The sequence below is a fragment of the Maniola jurtina genome, chromosome 12 (assembly GCF_905333055.1).
Source record: "Maniola jurtina chromosome 12, ilManJurt1.1, whole genome shotgun sequence".
NCBI classification, from domain to species: Eukaryota; Metazoa; Arthropoda; class Insecta; order Lepidoptera; family Nymphalidae; genus Maniola; species Maniola jurtina.
The window spans coordinates 13,163,331-13,177,391 of NC_060040.1; the positions used below are offsets into that span (position 1 = coordinate 13,163,331).

General features: G+C 36.9%; 1 protein-coding gene across 2 annotated transcripts in view; it reads right to left on the bottom strand.

Annotated features, from left to right (window-relative positions):
- Window positions 1-14,061, bottom strand: part of LOC123870163 (max dimerization protein 1-like) — a 354,224-nt gene that overhangs the window by 23,467 nt on the left and 316,696 nt on the right. For both annotated transcript variants that reach the window (XM_045913356.1, XM_045913355.1), the window contains exon 5: window positions 6,488-6,719. In XM_045913356.1, the coding sequence (XP_045769312.1) occupies window positions 6,488-6,719 (232 nt within the window). The remainder of the gene's footprint in view (window positions 1-6,487; window positions 6,720-14,061) is intronic.

Sequence of the window (14,061 nt, forward strand, 5' to 3'; positions counted from 1 at the left end):
ACAGTGCCGGGTGGGAATCCATAAAAACAAAGACAGTGTCACCCCACCTTTATGATTCATTTTTGTGGAAAGGAGAATACTCTTCCCTTTTAACATTTTTTGGGTCTACTTCATGATGATCAACCTATTACTCTCAGAGGTATATTATAAGTAAGTATAATAATATAATATCACAGCTTTCCAGATTTAGCCTTTTGAACATATTATTATATCTTATTATAAGGTCAATTTTTGTTTCTAAATAGCAATTTTTAAAATTAATTGTATTATGGCAAAATTGTTATTGAAATGGCAATATTTATCTAGTAAAAGATGAATTATTATTGTTAATTCCTTACTAGGCAATCTCTTTTTACGAATTAAATAATAAGTGTCCATTATTTTCGAAGAAAAAGCAGGAAAAATCCCACAAATACAGGCCAGAGATAATTTTATAACGCCCGCGCGTCCAGCAATTTATCTCAACAGTTTATCGGCCGACTATTTATACCCTCTATAGGGCCTTATCGAGCCGTGATAGCTTAGTGGTTAAGACGTTCGCCTCCTATTCTAGAGACCGAAGGATCGATTCCTGAAACGCACCTCTACATTTTCAAAATTATGTAAGTACGTTTTAAGAAACTAAATATCACGGTGAAGAAAACCTGGTGAGGAAACCTGCATACTTGAGATTTTTTATAATTTTCTCAAAAGTGTGTGAAATCTGCCAATCCGCACGTTGGTCAGCGTGGCTGACTATAGCCTAAAGGCTTTTTATCTTGAGAGGAGATCCGTGCTCAGTAGTGGGCCGGTGATGGGTTGATAATGATGATGACGATGATTTTCGAAAAAAGCAGAGAAAACTCCCACAAATACAGGCCAGAGATAATTTTATAACGCCCGCGTGTCCGGCAATTTATCTCAACAGTTTATCGCCCAACTATTTATACCCTCTATAGGATAGGACCTTATTTACAGTATCCAATATAAGAGCGCAGGAAGTTTTTCGGTTTGTCCGTGCGTCCGACAGCTGAATTGCGAAACTTAATGCATAAATAAAAGGCAACAATACAGCCTTTGTAACAATGGATCTCGCCACCCGCTGGATTAAAGGCTCCGTTCCAGTGATGTAATTTCGGCGTTACAGAAACTTTCTTTCGACACAAAGATCAGGCGGTTACCAACTTTTGATGAACGTTTGGGTTTCAATACAATACCTACTATTTTAGAGCTTCTATGAGTTTTTCTCATTGTTTTAAGAGGAGTTTATTGGTAGTGAGCTCGAAACAAACGTAAAAGATACACAACGGAAAACCGGCAAATCACAGACACAGATATTAGCTCCTACATCGTATATAATATATCGTACTAGCTGATGCCCGCGACTTCGTCCGCGTGGATTTAAGTTTTCCAAAATCCAGTGAGAACTCTTTGATTTTCCGGGATAAAAAGTAGCCTATGTGCTAATCCAGGATAATATCTACCTCCATTCCAAGTTTCAGCCAAATCCGTTCAATAGTTTGTGCGTGAAGGAGTAACAAACATACACACACACATACAAACTTTCGCCTTTATAATATTAGTGTGATTAGTGTGATGTGATTATGTAGTTTCATTGTTTTAAGAGGAGTTTATTGGTAGCGAGCTCGAAACAAACGTAAAAGTTACACAACGGAAAACCGACAAATCACAGACGCAGATATTAGCTCCTACATCGTATATAATAAATATATCGTATATGTTGTAGCGAAATGGCAAAACCTGGAGTTGGCCATATCGCTCAGGGATATGGCTAACTCCCGCGAGATGTAAAACGTCAACTCATTTTGACTATTTCACTAAACAAATCTAGTGATTTTTTATACATATATGTATAGCATAATTTAGTGACTAGTGAAACACCTGATAATATCTCATAAAGCCATTTTGCTGCGACATAATGTACAATTGGGATGATGCCTATGTCTAAAATAAATTATTTATTAGAAGTCATTAAATAGAGGGACTTCCAAAATTCGTAAAATCCACGTCCGATGTTAATGTTAAGTTTGCTAACTATTTTAGATTATCGATTTAATTAAAAAAGTACGTCCAATTATGTCAAATGTCTATGACGTCACATCTGTGAATTTCATACAAGCTCCCTTACTAAGCGAGCGTTTTGACGTTTGATAAAAAGTCACTCATTTGACTAGTAGTCCTTATATCCCTATTGAATTAGATTGGTAAAGAAGTGAGAAACAAACTACGTTTATATGGACAGCGTGTGGGAGGGCGCTATATGGTTACTTCTCTTAAAGACTCCGGTGATGTAATTTCGGCGTTACAGAAACTTTCTTTCAACACAAAGATCAAGCGGTTACCAACTTTTGATGAACGTTGGTGTTTCAATACAATACAATAGGGCTTCTGCGAGTTTTTCTTGTTGAGGGCTTGGAAAACAAGACAAAGCAATTCAAAGAAAACCGTAGTTCAAGTCCTAGTTCGAGTTCTACCCTTTTGGATCATGGATCTTTTACCCTTGTACAAGATCCATCTATACTTATATGAAATGCGAAAGTGTGTGTCTGTCTGTTCCCTTTCCTGGCCCACCCGATTATGACAGGTACAACTGTGGTCATCCACACTTGTACCTGTCAAAATCACCTGGCAATATTATGTGACTTCCTTTCCATACAATTTTTGTAGATTTAACACCGGTGACACGGTATTTAATTTGAAAACTAGCACACAGACACATTAAATAGAGTAAGTTTTTACATAGATTATTTATTTATAACCTCTTGTTTAATCTGTGTGCAAGAAGCATAATATCCGCAACTCTTTATACAATGCAGGAGGAGTGAGCCGCTTCTTTGCATAGTAATAATTTATTAGTATACTGTACAAGTGACAGTTTCAGATACGTCAATTCGGTACACTTCGTTGTCCATTGCTTCTGTTGTCCCGATTGTCTGTCCTCAAAGTCTAATAAATAATCCAAAGCACTCCAGTCTATTGCAGATTTCAAAATATAACAAGGTGTCAGAAGTGGGATACACGAGTGAGACGTCACTCCTACAGAGTGCAAGGTAAAAATAAGCAAAGAGACTGTATTCACGAACAAAGATAGTATAATTTATGTAGTATTCGTTTCGCTGGAGCAATAACTTAAAACGCCGTGAAGCGTCTGTAGGGAGGATCGTCAAATGCTGCCTACTTGCTGTTGACGCGTGTCTGCATGTGAGTGGAAGAACCGAAGAGTAACCCTCCTCACTGGGATAAGAAGCTATATGCAATATTCCCCTCTGCCAAAGTACCGGACCACTGGGTCGGGAAATTTTCTTTTAATGTCAAATAGAACAAAAAATTTGTAACAATTTTTATTAGTAAATTTTAATAAGGTGCATACGAAGTTACAATAAAAGTAATGGGTAATGTCTTCAAACTTTGTAAAGTTTGTGAAGTGAAGTGTTATCATCTTCTGCGTTGCGACTTGCATCACAGTGTGATGAACTTTATGTTTTGGTCTGTTGGATTGCATTTTCTAATTGTCTGAAATGAAGCACTTATGATATCAACCGGAGTTCTTACTATACAGAGATAACACTCTTTGTTTTACTATATCTGATAAGCCCCAGATCAATCTCATGTAAATATATTTATTATTTAATTGTGTGGTGGTGGTGAAGCTTGAATAAAATGTACAATTTAAGTCAGTTTATAGCGAGCTGATCTTATTGTAGACTTAGACTTATTGTATGCAGTGATTTTATTATTTACTACACGATCTCACGTCTACTCTTACACGTGTAGCTTGATAGTTGAAACCCTCCCGAGGGTTGAAGGCAATATGCGGGAATAAAAGCGGTATATTTGTTTTGAAAATTATTTGTTAAAGCTACATGACGGGTGAATTAAATTTCGCTTAGGATGCTACGTTGGGTAAAATGTGTAGCATTTAATTTTATGCAGGATGCCACTTTATATGCACGCTACGCTCAATTTTATGCAATTTGGGATAAAGAGCAGGCTTATAGAATAACAGCAATAAAATAAATGTGCAGATATTTTTTGACTACACTAAATGACATCCGTGACATCGTCTGCACGGATTTAGGTTTTGACGAAATTTGGTACAAGGTTTATTTAGGATTTTAAAAAACCCGTGGGTATCATTTGATTTTCCGGGTTAAAAAGTTGTCAATTTCCGGGATGCAAGCTAAATCTGTACCAAGTTTCATATAAATCAGTTAAAAGGATGGGCCTTTAACAATCCCGTGGGAACTCTTTGATTTTCCGGGATCTAAACTATCTCTGTAGGTACCAAATTTCATCATAATCTGCTAATCTGTTGGATCGTGAAAAGAACTTTCTTTAGATGGACAGATACACTTTCGCATTTATAATATTAGTATTATTATACTTGATATCACAGTTCGCACTAAAGGCGAAAGTTTGCTTGTATGTATGTGTGTATATATGTGTGTATGTTTGTTACTCTTCCACGCAAAAACTACTGGACACATACGCTATTTTTTTATCTCGGAAAGTCAAAAATTTCCCACGTAATTTTTAAAAACATATCCATGCCAACGAAGTCCATCAGCTAATACTAAGTAGGTAGTAATATTTGGTACGCATAACGCATCGCACCTTATAATTCAAAATCCCTGAAAGCCTGAAACTATTATCCAATTAGCTCACAGAAGCGACCGTCGCGTCGCAAAGCCGACGAACAATTGGGGGCCATTCATTATGCCCCGGACACCATTCACAGCGCAAACAATACACTGACAGTACATGCACCTACACAGATGGTATATAGCTAGTTGGTAGCAGGATAACAAGATTGCCACGAAATCAAAATTTTTCAAATTAATTTCTTGCCCGATTGCAGCAAAGCCAAAAGGAAGGGTTAAGTTATGTGCGAGTCAGACTCGCGCACTGAGGGTTCCGCACTCGGGTATTTTTTCCAACATTATGGACAGTAAATCAAAAACGATTATACATAAAAATAAATAAATATCTGTTTTAGAATGTACAGGTAAAGCCCTTTCACATGATACCCCACTTGGTATAGTTATCTTACTTTGAAAATTGAAACACATTTTTTTTTCTTAATGATGTAACCACAAATTCGCGGTTTTCAGATTTATTCCTGTACTTGTGCTATAAAGACCTACCTACCTGCCAGACATGATTCTAGGTCAACGGGAAGTATACCTATAGGTTTCTTGACAGACACGACGGACGGACGGACGGACGGACGGACAGACGGACAGACAGACAGACAGACAGACAGACAGACAGACAACAAAGTGATCCTATAAGGGTTCCGTTTTTCCTTTTGACGTACGGAACCCTAAAAAAGAAAACCTAAGTTTGTTAGAATCCTCCTAACTTCGTTGTGAGTTGACACTCAACAAAGTAAATTCATCACCGAGATAGAAATAAGTCATATAGTTCCGTCTCCTGTCTATTATCCTTGATTGGCGAAGACAGTAAACAATCGGCAGCCAGAGCCAATCCATTATCCCTCAGAGTAAGTCCCAAACAATAGATGGAATTTGGCCAGTTGATACGGGAATTACGGTCGTCATCAAGTCAATGTAGGTTGATTGTCATCAAGTAATTATAGCTATTGTCTGTGGTTGATGCCTTATCTTAGAGGATCAAGATGAGGTCGCTTGATTGCGATTGTGTTTGATTTCTCGCAAGATTGAATACCTACTTAGATTATGCCTAAGCTATCTTGCCTTTGGAAGACAAAATGTCAAGTGTTTAGATATCTAATTCCATAGTACGCGACAGGTTGAGATGGCAATCTGGGTATGAGACGGGGGGACGCCCCGCACACCCGTACGTCCCCACCCCGGTTGCCATGTTGCCACGACCGATCCGAGTTTCTTGCTGGTTCTTCTCGGTAGGAAATGCATTCCGAACTAGTGGTAGTGCTTTTGACGATTCAAAGGTACTCCTAAAAGTCTAATTGAATTAAAATATTCTGAATTTGAATTTGAATTCGACATTCTACGGGTATAATTTTTTTTTTCATGTAGCCTACTCAAATGATAATAATTATTATCGGAAAGCAATAATAATTTCGATATTCTTGCAAAATCTTTCACTCTTAGATTGGGTACCACTATCACTAACTATATCACAAGAAAACCTTCAGAGGCTACCACCAGTTTTTCTTCTTGGTTGAACGTTTTATAGAAGCTTCAATTCAAGCGAGCTCGCAGTTTTTGACGATGCAACTCCCTCTCTACTCGCTTCAGTTGCAATAAACCATGCGTGATTTGATAATTGGATTAGGTACTGTTATCACAATACTACTTCTTGAGTAAGTAGTTCAAAGTTGAGTTCTTTGCCTGAACTTCTTAGTTATTCAACTGAACTTTAAATAAGGGTTAATACAGCCCGCAAAGATTTTTAAGGCCTACCCTTTAGATAAATTTGTGTCATCAAAAGTCCTATCACAGTACTATAGGTAGTCGTAGTAGAGTAAAGTAATGTCACTCACCGCTCTCAGACACGGATGAGGGCGACCGCTCGGCCGTGGACACGCCGGAGGAGGATTCTAGAGAGGAGAGGGAGTCCGCCCTCGTCGCGTGCGCGTGAGGCATGGAACTCTCGGAGAGGGACCGCGTGTCTCGACTCGCCCTCAGCTGCGCCAGCCGCCGCCGGAGGTACCGCTGTTCCCGCGCTAGCTGCTCTTTGTGACTCGAATGCCTCTTTTCCCGTTCCTCCAGGCTCTGGAACAATGTCATAGGTCGATAAATCTTCATCACAAAGATCGACGACTCTTTTTTTTAATTCTACGACAACCTGCTTACGTTTTGGCGTAACATCATTGTCTCCCTGCGAAAGGAGTATTAATTTAATTATTATTCATTATTGCATCTTACCCTACTGTACTACCTGCTAATCTTTTAAAAATATCATTGTACCTAAATCTTCTGTATTAGCCATTTATTAACGTTTAGGTATACGATGTGTCTTTTTAGTCATACATAATTATATTTTTGTAAATATTTGTATGTTTAAAAGTTGTTGGTTAGTCAAATAAAAAAAAATAAAAAAAAAAACAAAAATAAAAGGTATCAAAGGATTCATGATTGATTCTCAAAGTTGAGGAAGCGATGGAGGAAAAATATTAAAAAAATGTATATTTTAATGTAAATTAAAACAATTCACGCCAAAAAAGTTGTAGGTATGATTACGACGGTTAGGGAACTTCTAACAAAACGTCGAGGCTTCGACCCAAATGTTAGTAGGTACATTTGACGCAGGTAGCCCTAAAGTAGCCTTATTTTTAACTCCCGACCCAAAAAGAGGGGTGTTATAAGTTTGACGTGTGTATCTGTGTATCTGTCTGTGGCATCGTAGCGCCTAAACGAATGAACCGATTTTAATTTACTTTTTTTGTTTGAAAGGTGGCTCGATCGAGAGTGTTCTTAGCTATAATTCAAAAAAATTGGTTCAGCCGTTTAAGAGTTATCAGCTCTTTTCTAGTTTTCTTGTAGAAAAGAAGGTTAGATAACCGTTAGGTTCTTAATATTATGTCAATTGACAAATTTATGTCAAGATGTCAAGATGCCTTCACTTGTCGGGGGTGTTATAAATTTTTAATTTACACTTGTTCTTTAATTTTACATCACCATAGCCTAATATATGACACATCGCTGATTCAGGATCGAACCGAGAGTCCTTTCACTGTGTCAAAGGTAGCTAGGTTTTGATTACGTCTCTGACCCCATAACTTACCTATTGTCATTCCTTTCTTGATTAACGAAGTGCAAAAATCTATTCTTCTCTACAAGGACGAAGTTGCGAGTGAAAATATGTATACTATTACATATTTACATTATACTATTATTTTTAATAATAATAGTATGCTAACCTTTATGCTACGGGTATGTCGAAACTATGTAATAAACGGTAATCATATTCGACTACCTTTCAGACGTAATAGGTAATATTTCGTACAAATTTTCGTACAAAGCTTCCTTTCCTTTACTCTTAAGAGAATTCTTTTAAGAAAATGAACTTATATACATTTTTACGTTTATTTAATACATAAACAAAACATGAAAGAGATCGGCCGAGACAGCGGGAGGCAGATTATAAATTGTAATACAGTAGGTACCTACTAGGGCTTGAGCTCCGGAACTCCGGTTTTGGTGTAACTACGGAGTTTCGAAAGATTACAGGTTTGTTTGTAAAACCGGAGCTGTCATGAATGTAACTGGAGTTTGGATTTTCGAATTTTAAGGACAATTGAGTTTTTCAGCAGCTACATAGACAATCATAGTCTTCATAAATTGTACATATGAAATAGGGCAAAAGTTAGTTTTTCAATGAAGCTTCAAAACTCCGGAACTCCGGACTTGGAACGCTGAGTGTCGAACCCGTCTCTGGAACTGAAAAATAATCCGATTTTCAAGCCCTACACAGTAGCTATTTTGGTGTACCTTTTATATTAACGTCTTTGTTTATATCGTTCGGTAAGTGTGCTTAAAAATATATTGGAGGCATATTTTCTTTTCGGAGGAGCGATGATATTTTGCTGGCATTAATAATATCGTTTATTTTTGAAAGAGGATTGTTTTTTCATTAATTTTCTTTTAGTCTTTTTTAGCAAACATGAAAACAAACTTCCATAGACAAAAAACAATTACTTATTCACAGAAACACAAGACTTAGTTTTGTTGTTAGAACATATTAATTATTAGTAGGTATTAGGTAGGTCCATCGTCTGTGGTGGCGTTTGCTGGCGTGCGTGTTGTGACTTTTTGGAGTGTTTTTTTGTTGGCCGGTTTTTGTGTTCTGCTGGTGTTTATTGGTGGTGGAACTGACCAAGGAACTGACTGAGAAGCGCTCTAGAGGGGCGCCGCGTGTATGTCGGCGGGCGCCGGCACAGACTTGTATGTCATACACACAGATATACACATAGTTTTCCTAACTTGTAAATAACTACAAATTTGACATTGGCTAATCAGTATCAAGCCAGACGAGAGAAAAAAAAAGGTATTAGGTAGTAGCCCATAATTATTTACTGTTTTTTTTTTTTTTAATTATAAGATAGACAAGCTCTTGACGACAATCATGCCTGAAAAACAGAGCAATGTTGAGGTCTAGTTTGGAGCGTGCTTGCCTAGAAGATGACTATTCACTCTTGCTTATAAGAATAATAATAATTAGTGGCTAGCACCGTGAAATGATATAAAAATCGTTATACTTATTAGTGAAAAATCAAGAAAAAAGGTTATACTAGTGTTATCGTTATACTAGTGAAAAATTAAGGTTGCGTGTTACCGCGATACTCGAAAGAACTGGAACTTTAAAAAACTTAGAATCAACCATCTTTCACATGAAAATGGATGTCACTTCTGTAACCAGTAAGTTATTTAAACCTCAACTAGGCCTCAAAAATTATTCATTAATAATACATTAGAAATTACACCCGTAATATAATTTTGATGATGATCGAAGGCATAAGAAAAACTAGAGGAAGTTTTTACTAACGAAACCTTCGCTGATATTTTGCTGTTTTGCGATTGATTGTTCTATAGTGGTAATATTGATGTAAATGGAATATAGTGGTACCTGTATGGCCTTAGTAGATGTATGAACGATGTATGTATGTACACGTAATAGTAGCGAGAGATGTCGGTCAATACAGATGCGCCTATGATGTTTGTTATGACTAGGGACCAAATTGCTCTCGCTATTACTGGATTGAAATTGCAGTTACAACTAGGCTACCGAAAGTGGAATGTACTTGTGCAGATACATAATCATCTAAACTCTGAATCTGAACCCATCACTGGTACCTTACTGGGACCTGGGCGCGTTTGAAACCCTCGTAGCTTTAGTTTTAAGTTTATGTATTTAATTACTTATCACTACTAAGTATATCATCTTACAAATCTAACAATTCTGTCCATCAAAAAGAGTACAATAGTATCTACTTTGAATAAATGATTTGACTTTCGACTGTTGGGTTCTTCTCTAAGAACGAGAATAGCTTATCATCATCATCACCATCAGCCTGTGGAACTCCACTGTTGGATATAGGCCTTCCCTACAGAGCGCCACCACACCCGGTTCTCAGCCTTCCTCATAGCTTATAGGCTGTATATATGTGCACGCTGGCCAGGTGCGAATTGGCAGATTGGAGATTGGATTGGAATTGGATTGAATTTGGATTGAATTGGAGAGATTGGTCTGTCTGTTTGAAAAGGCTAATGTTTGGAACGGCTGAACCGATTTTGACGGGATTTTTACAGACAAGTAGAGGATTGACCAGGGTGTAACATAGGCTACTTTTTTAACCGACTTTCAAAAAGGGAGTTGTGTGTTTCTACCTATGTACACCGATATCTCCGAGATTTCTGAACCGATTTGCGTCGTTTCTTTTTTAATCGATAGAGGAACTTTGCGACATTGTTTTATAAAAAATTTGGATTCCAACTCCTCAATCCTGATGCTGCAGGGGATTTGACCAATCCACGCGGGCGAAGCTGCGGGCATCAGCTAGTTAATTAATATAATTGAACTGAAAATGAGCTCAAGTTAAATAAAAACCACTTTTATTAAATTCCCGTTCCAGTAATATTAAAGCAGCCCTTATAAAGTTTAATGAACATTTCCGGTTTCGATTTGAGCGCAGTCATAAAGGCGGGCACGGCAGGCTTTAATAACCGGATTGATTATGTGCGGGATTCAATTTTCATGTTTAATTACACTTCGGTTTCAAATACCGTGTAAAGTTATGTAATGGTGCAGTTTTAAGTCTGTTCGATGGTAAATAATGTGGGTTATTGCATGGCAATGGCAATCACCGCTTTGCTTTCGACAATATTATTCCGCTCGCGGTTTCTATTGCTGAAAATATAAATCCTTTTTATTCTCTATCATGTGGGAATTATTCCTAGTCTACATTATAAAGGGAACCTCTGTGCTTTTTAGCTTTCTTCGGTTTCAAATACCGTGTAAAGTTATGTATTGTTGCAGTTTTTTTTTTGCTTTTTACGTCTGTTCGATGGTTAATAATATGATTCAATGCGCAAGTTGAATTGAGTTTCAGGAGAAATAATGTGGATTTATTTATTTTCTATACTTACGAATACCATTCCGGCAACTAATAAAAGTCTATAGTTAGGTAGACCAATTGAGGAGTTGTTGAACAAACTCATTTAAATGTAATTAAATTTAACAGGATGAGTAAAAAACTAAATGAAAGACTGTCTAATTGTACAGTTTTGATCGAAATCACAATATTTTGCCTCAATTTACACTGATTTTGGCCGTTTTGTTCGGAAATGAGTTCAAGATTGTGTCAGTGATCAAAATTTGGACTCAAAACTTTGGACACAATTTTCGCACATTTTTAGGCGGTTTTGCTTGGATATGAGTTTAGCACTGAATATACAGTGATCAAAATGTTACATTAAAAAAAGGTAAAATAGTTAAAAATTAACTTGAAAGTTGCTTTAAGGAATAATGTAGGTACTATGGCTTAAGTTGGGGTTAAGATGTTTACTAACATAATATTGTGGGCCTTTGTTGCTTAAATAAATAAAGATATTATATATTATATTATATATGGCTGCAGTCTTTTGCTGTTGCTATAAGTCTAAAGCCTAACTCAACAGTAGGGTGTTATAAAATTATGAATCCCCCATCACATGTCACGGTGGCTGGTCGCATGGAAAAAAATGTATTTTAACCGCTTCCCGGCGTGTCTGGATCGCTGATCGGACATTGTACTCTGAGAGCCTGTTGCACATTTTTGGGAGGCGTTTGAATATTTGTCAGATGGTATGGTGGTTCTTTGCGTTGCCCGAGTGGGTAATAAACTAAACGTGAACTTTATGTAAACTAGACTACCCAGACGATTTGTGGCTGGTTCTAAAGTTTAGGTGGAAGTGGAACTGCCAAGTATGCCAAAACCTACACGAGGCTGAGTAGGTGAAGCTGAATGAAGGGACGATAAAGCGAGGCTTCTGGTGTTGCACATTTAGTCAACTTGCCATGCTTGGGCCCATTGATTTTAAATTAGTCGGGTAAATATTTAATATTACTAGATACTACTACTTTCCTATTACGTAGTGCTCAATGTACCCGAATTGAACCCCTAACTGCTAATGTTTAAAGATGAGCTTTAGCCACCCCACGAGGTTAATTATTACCTCCTAACCAAACTTCGTTCTAACATATTTGTGTTTCAGGTTTTTCATTATTCTTCAGAAAATTGATATCTCAAAAAGTCCCACTGGCTCTCGAGTTATTGGCGCAACGATGTTTTTCACATTTTTGCATATAGATGCATCGGCGAACATCGAATTTTCATCCGAGCACGATGTTAAATAAAATGCTACTCGGCGTTTATTAAGTTGAGTCCACCCTGTATAACATGGACGAACATTTAATGGTTTTTAAACATAAATTTTTGCACGTTTGAGCGTGGATTTTAAACATGTTCAGTACTCTTTAAAACATGTTCACGCGAAAGGTTTAACCTGCTGTGGTTTTAGTACGTGAAGGTAAAATGTTGTAAATTAGTTTCTCTTTAAAAATCTTTAAACATTTGAAAGGGAAAGGTCAACCGTTTGAACCAGCAATGCAACCTGAAAGTGAAAAGTTAGAAACAGGGTACTTTATAAGTTAACGCAATTCTGCCTTTAGACCCAATAGCGTTAGCTGGCTTACATTTGCTTTAGTAAAAAGGGCTGTATCTATCTCGGGTTTTAGAGGATTGATTTGAACTTTGGACTATTGATAGGTGTTCAAATCCCGAAAGTTTAGTCGAAATTGGTTTAATGTTTTTTCATCAGTGATACATCACACTGCACACATAATCCATACTTATTGTGAGGAAGTACAATTTATATTGTGAGGAAATGTGCCTGTCTGTCGCCTATTACTTTTTAAGGGCAACCACTGCTGCTGACGGATATATTAAGTTAGGAACTATTTATGCTGGAAAATCCCATCTCATAGAATTTTTAAAAAGCCTTAGTCCACGCGGCTAATGTTGTGGTGTTCATCTATTATACTATAAGTAGACAAATTTTTACACAGGTAGGCAGAGGTATTTTTCTACTGAGAGCAAAACTTGGAATTGCTTGCTCAAAAATATACTACCGCAAAAAGTTGACTGTATTATCGAACCATGAACAAAAAACCACACTCAAAGTACTAAACCGCTAACGAAGACCAACTAAACCAATATTACCCTCAAAAAGACTCAATTCCGAACAATTCCTACGCAGATTGAGAAACTTGAAATAACCAATTAAGCCATAACCAATCTTGTCTCAAGAATTCAGATACAATGTTTAAAATTCATCACGAATTTGCATTTTATTGTAACTTAGTTTGCGGAGTTCGCAGTCTAGCTTTTGTTTGATTTAACTTAACTTATTAGCAGACTGACACTACCACGTTTGATTTAAGCAAGTTTTCGTTACTTACGGAAGTGTCCGCTAAACTCTTAGATAAAATATGCTACGGTTGTTACAAGATACGTACTTAGTTGCTGGGTAATATTATGACGTAGACTTAGCATAAAAAAGACATTAATTCACAAGTGTAAATTAATAATTTCTAACACTCCCGACAAGTGAAGGTTACAGTAACTAGAAAAGAGCTTATAACTTTCAAACGGCTGAACCGATTTTCTTGGATTATAGCTAAGAACACTCTCGATCAAGCCACCTTTTAAACAAAAAAAAAAACTAAATTAAAATCGGTTCATTAGTTTAGGAGCTACGATACCACAGACAGATACACAGATACATACGTCAAACTTATAACACCCCTCTTTTTGGGTCGGGGGTTAAAAATCGGATGGAAAAAGTATGGTTGCGACTTTGTTTTATTTACAGCACGACCAAAATTTAATAATAAATATAAATGTATAAGTGTTCAAACAGCGCAACAACATAGCTTGAAATGGATTTTTTGGCAAGCGAGATAGATATTGTTTCAAGAACATGTGTACAAAATTTAAGGGGCTGGGGGCGTGCTGAGGTTACTTCTTTTAAAAGTTATATAGAGCAATAATAATAGAATATAATATGGTAGTAA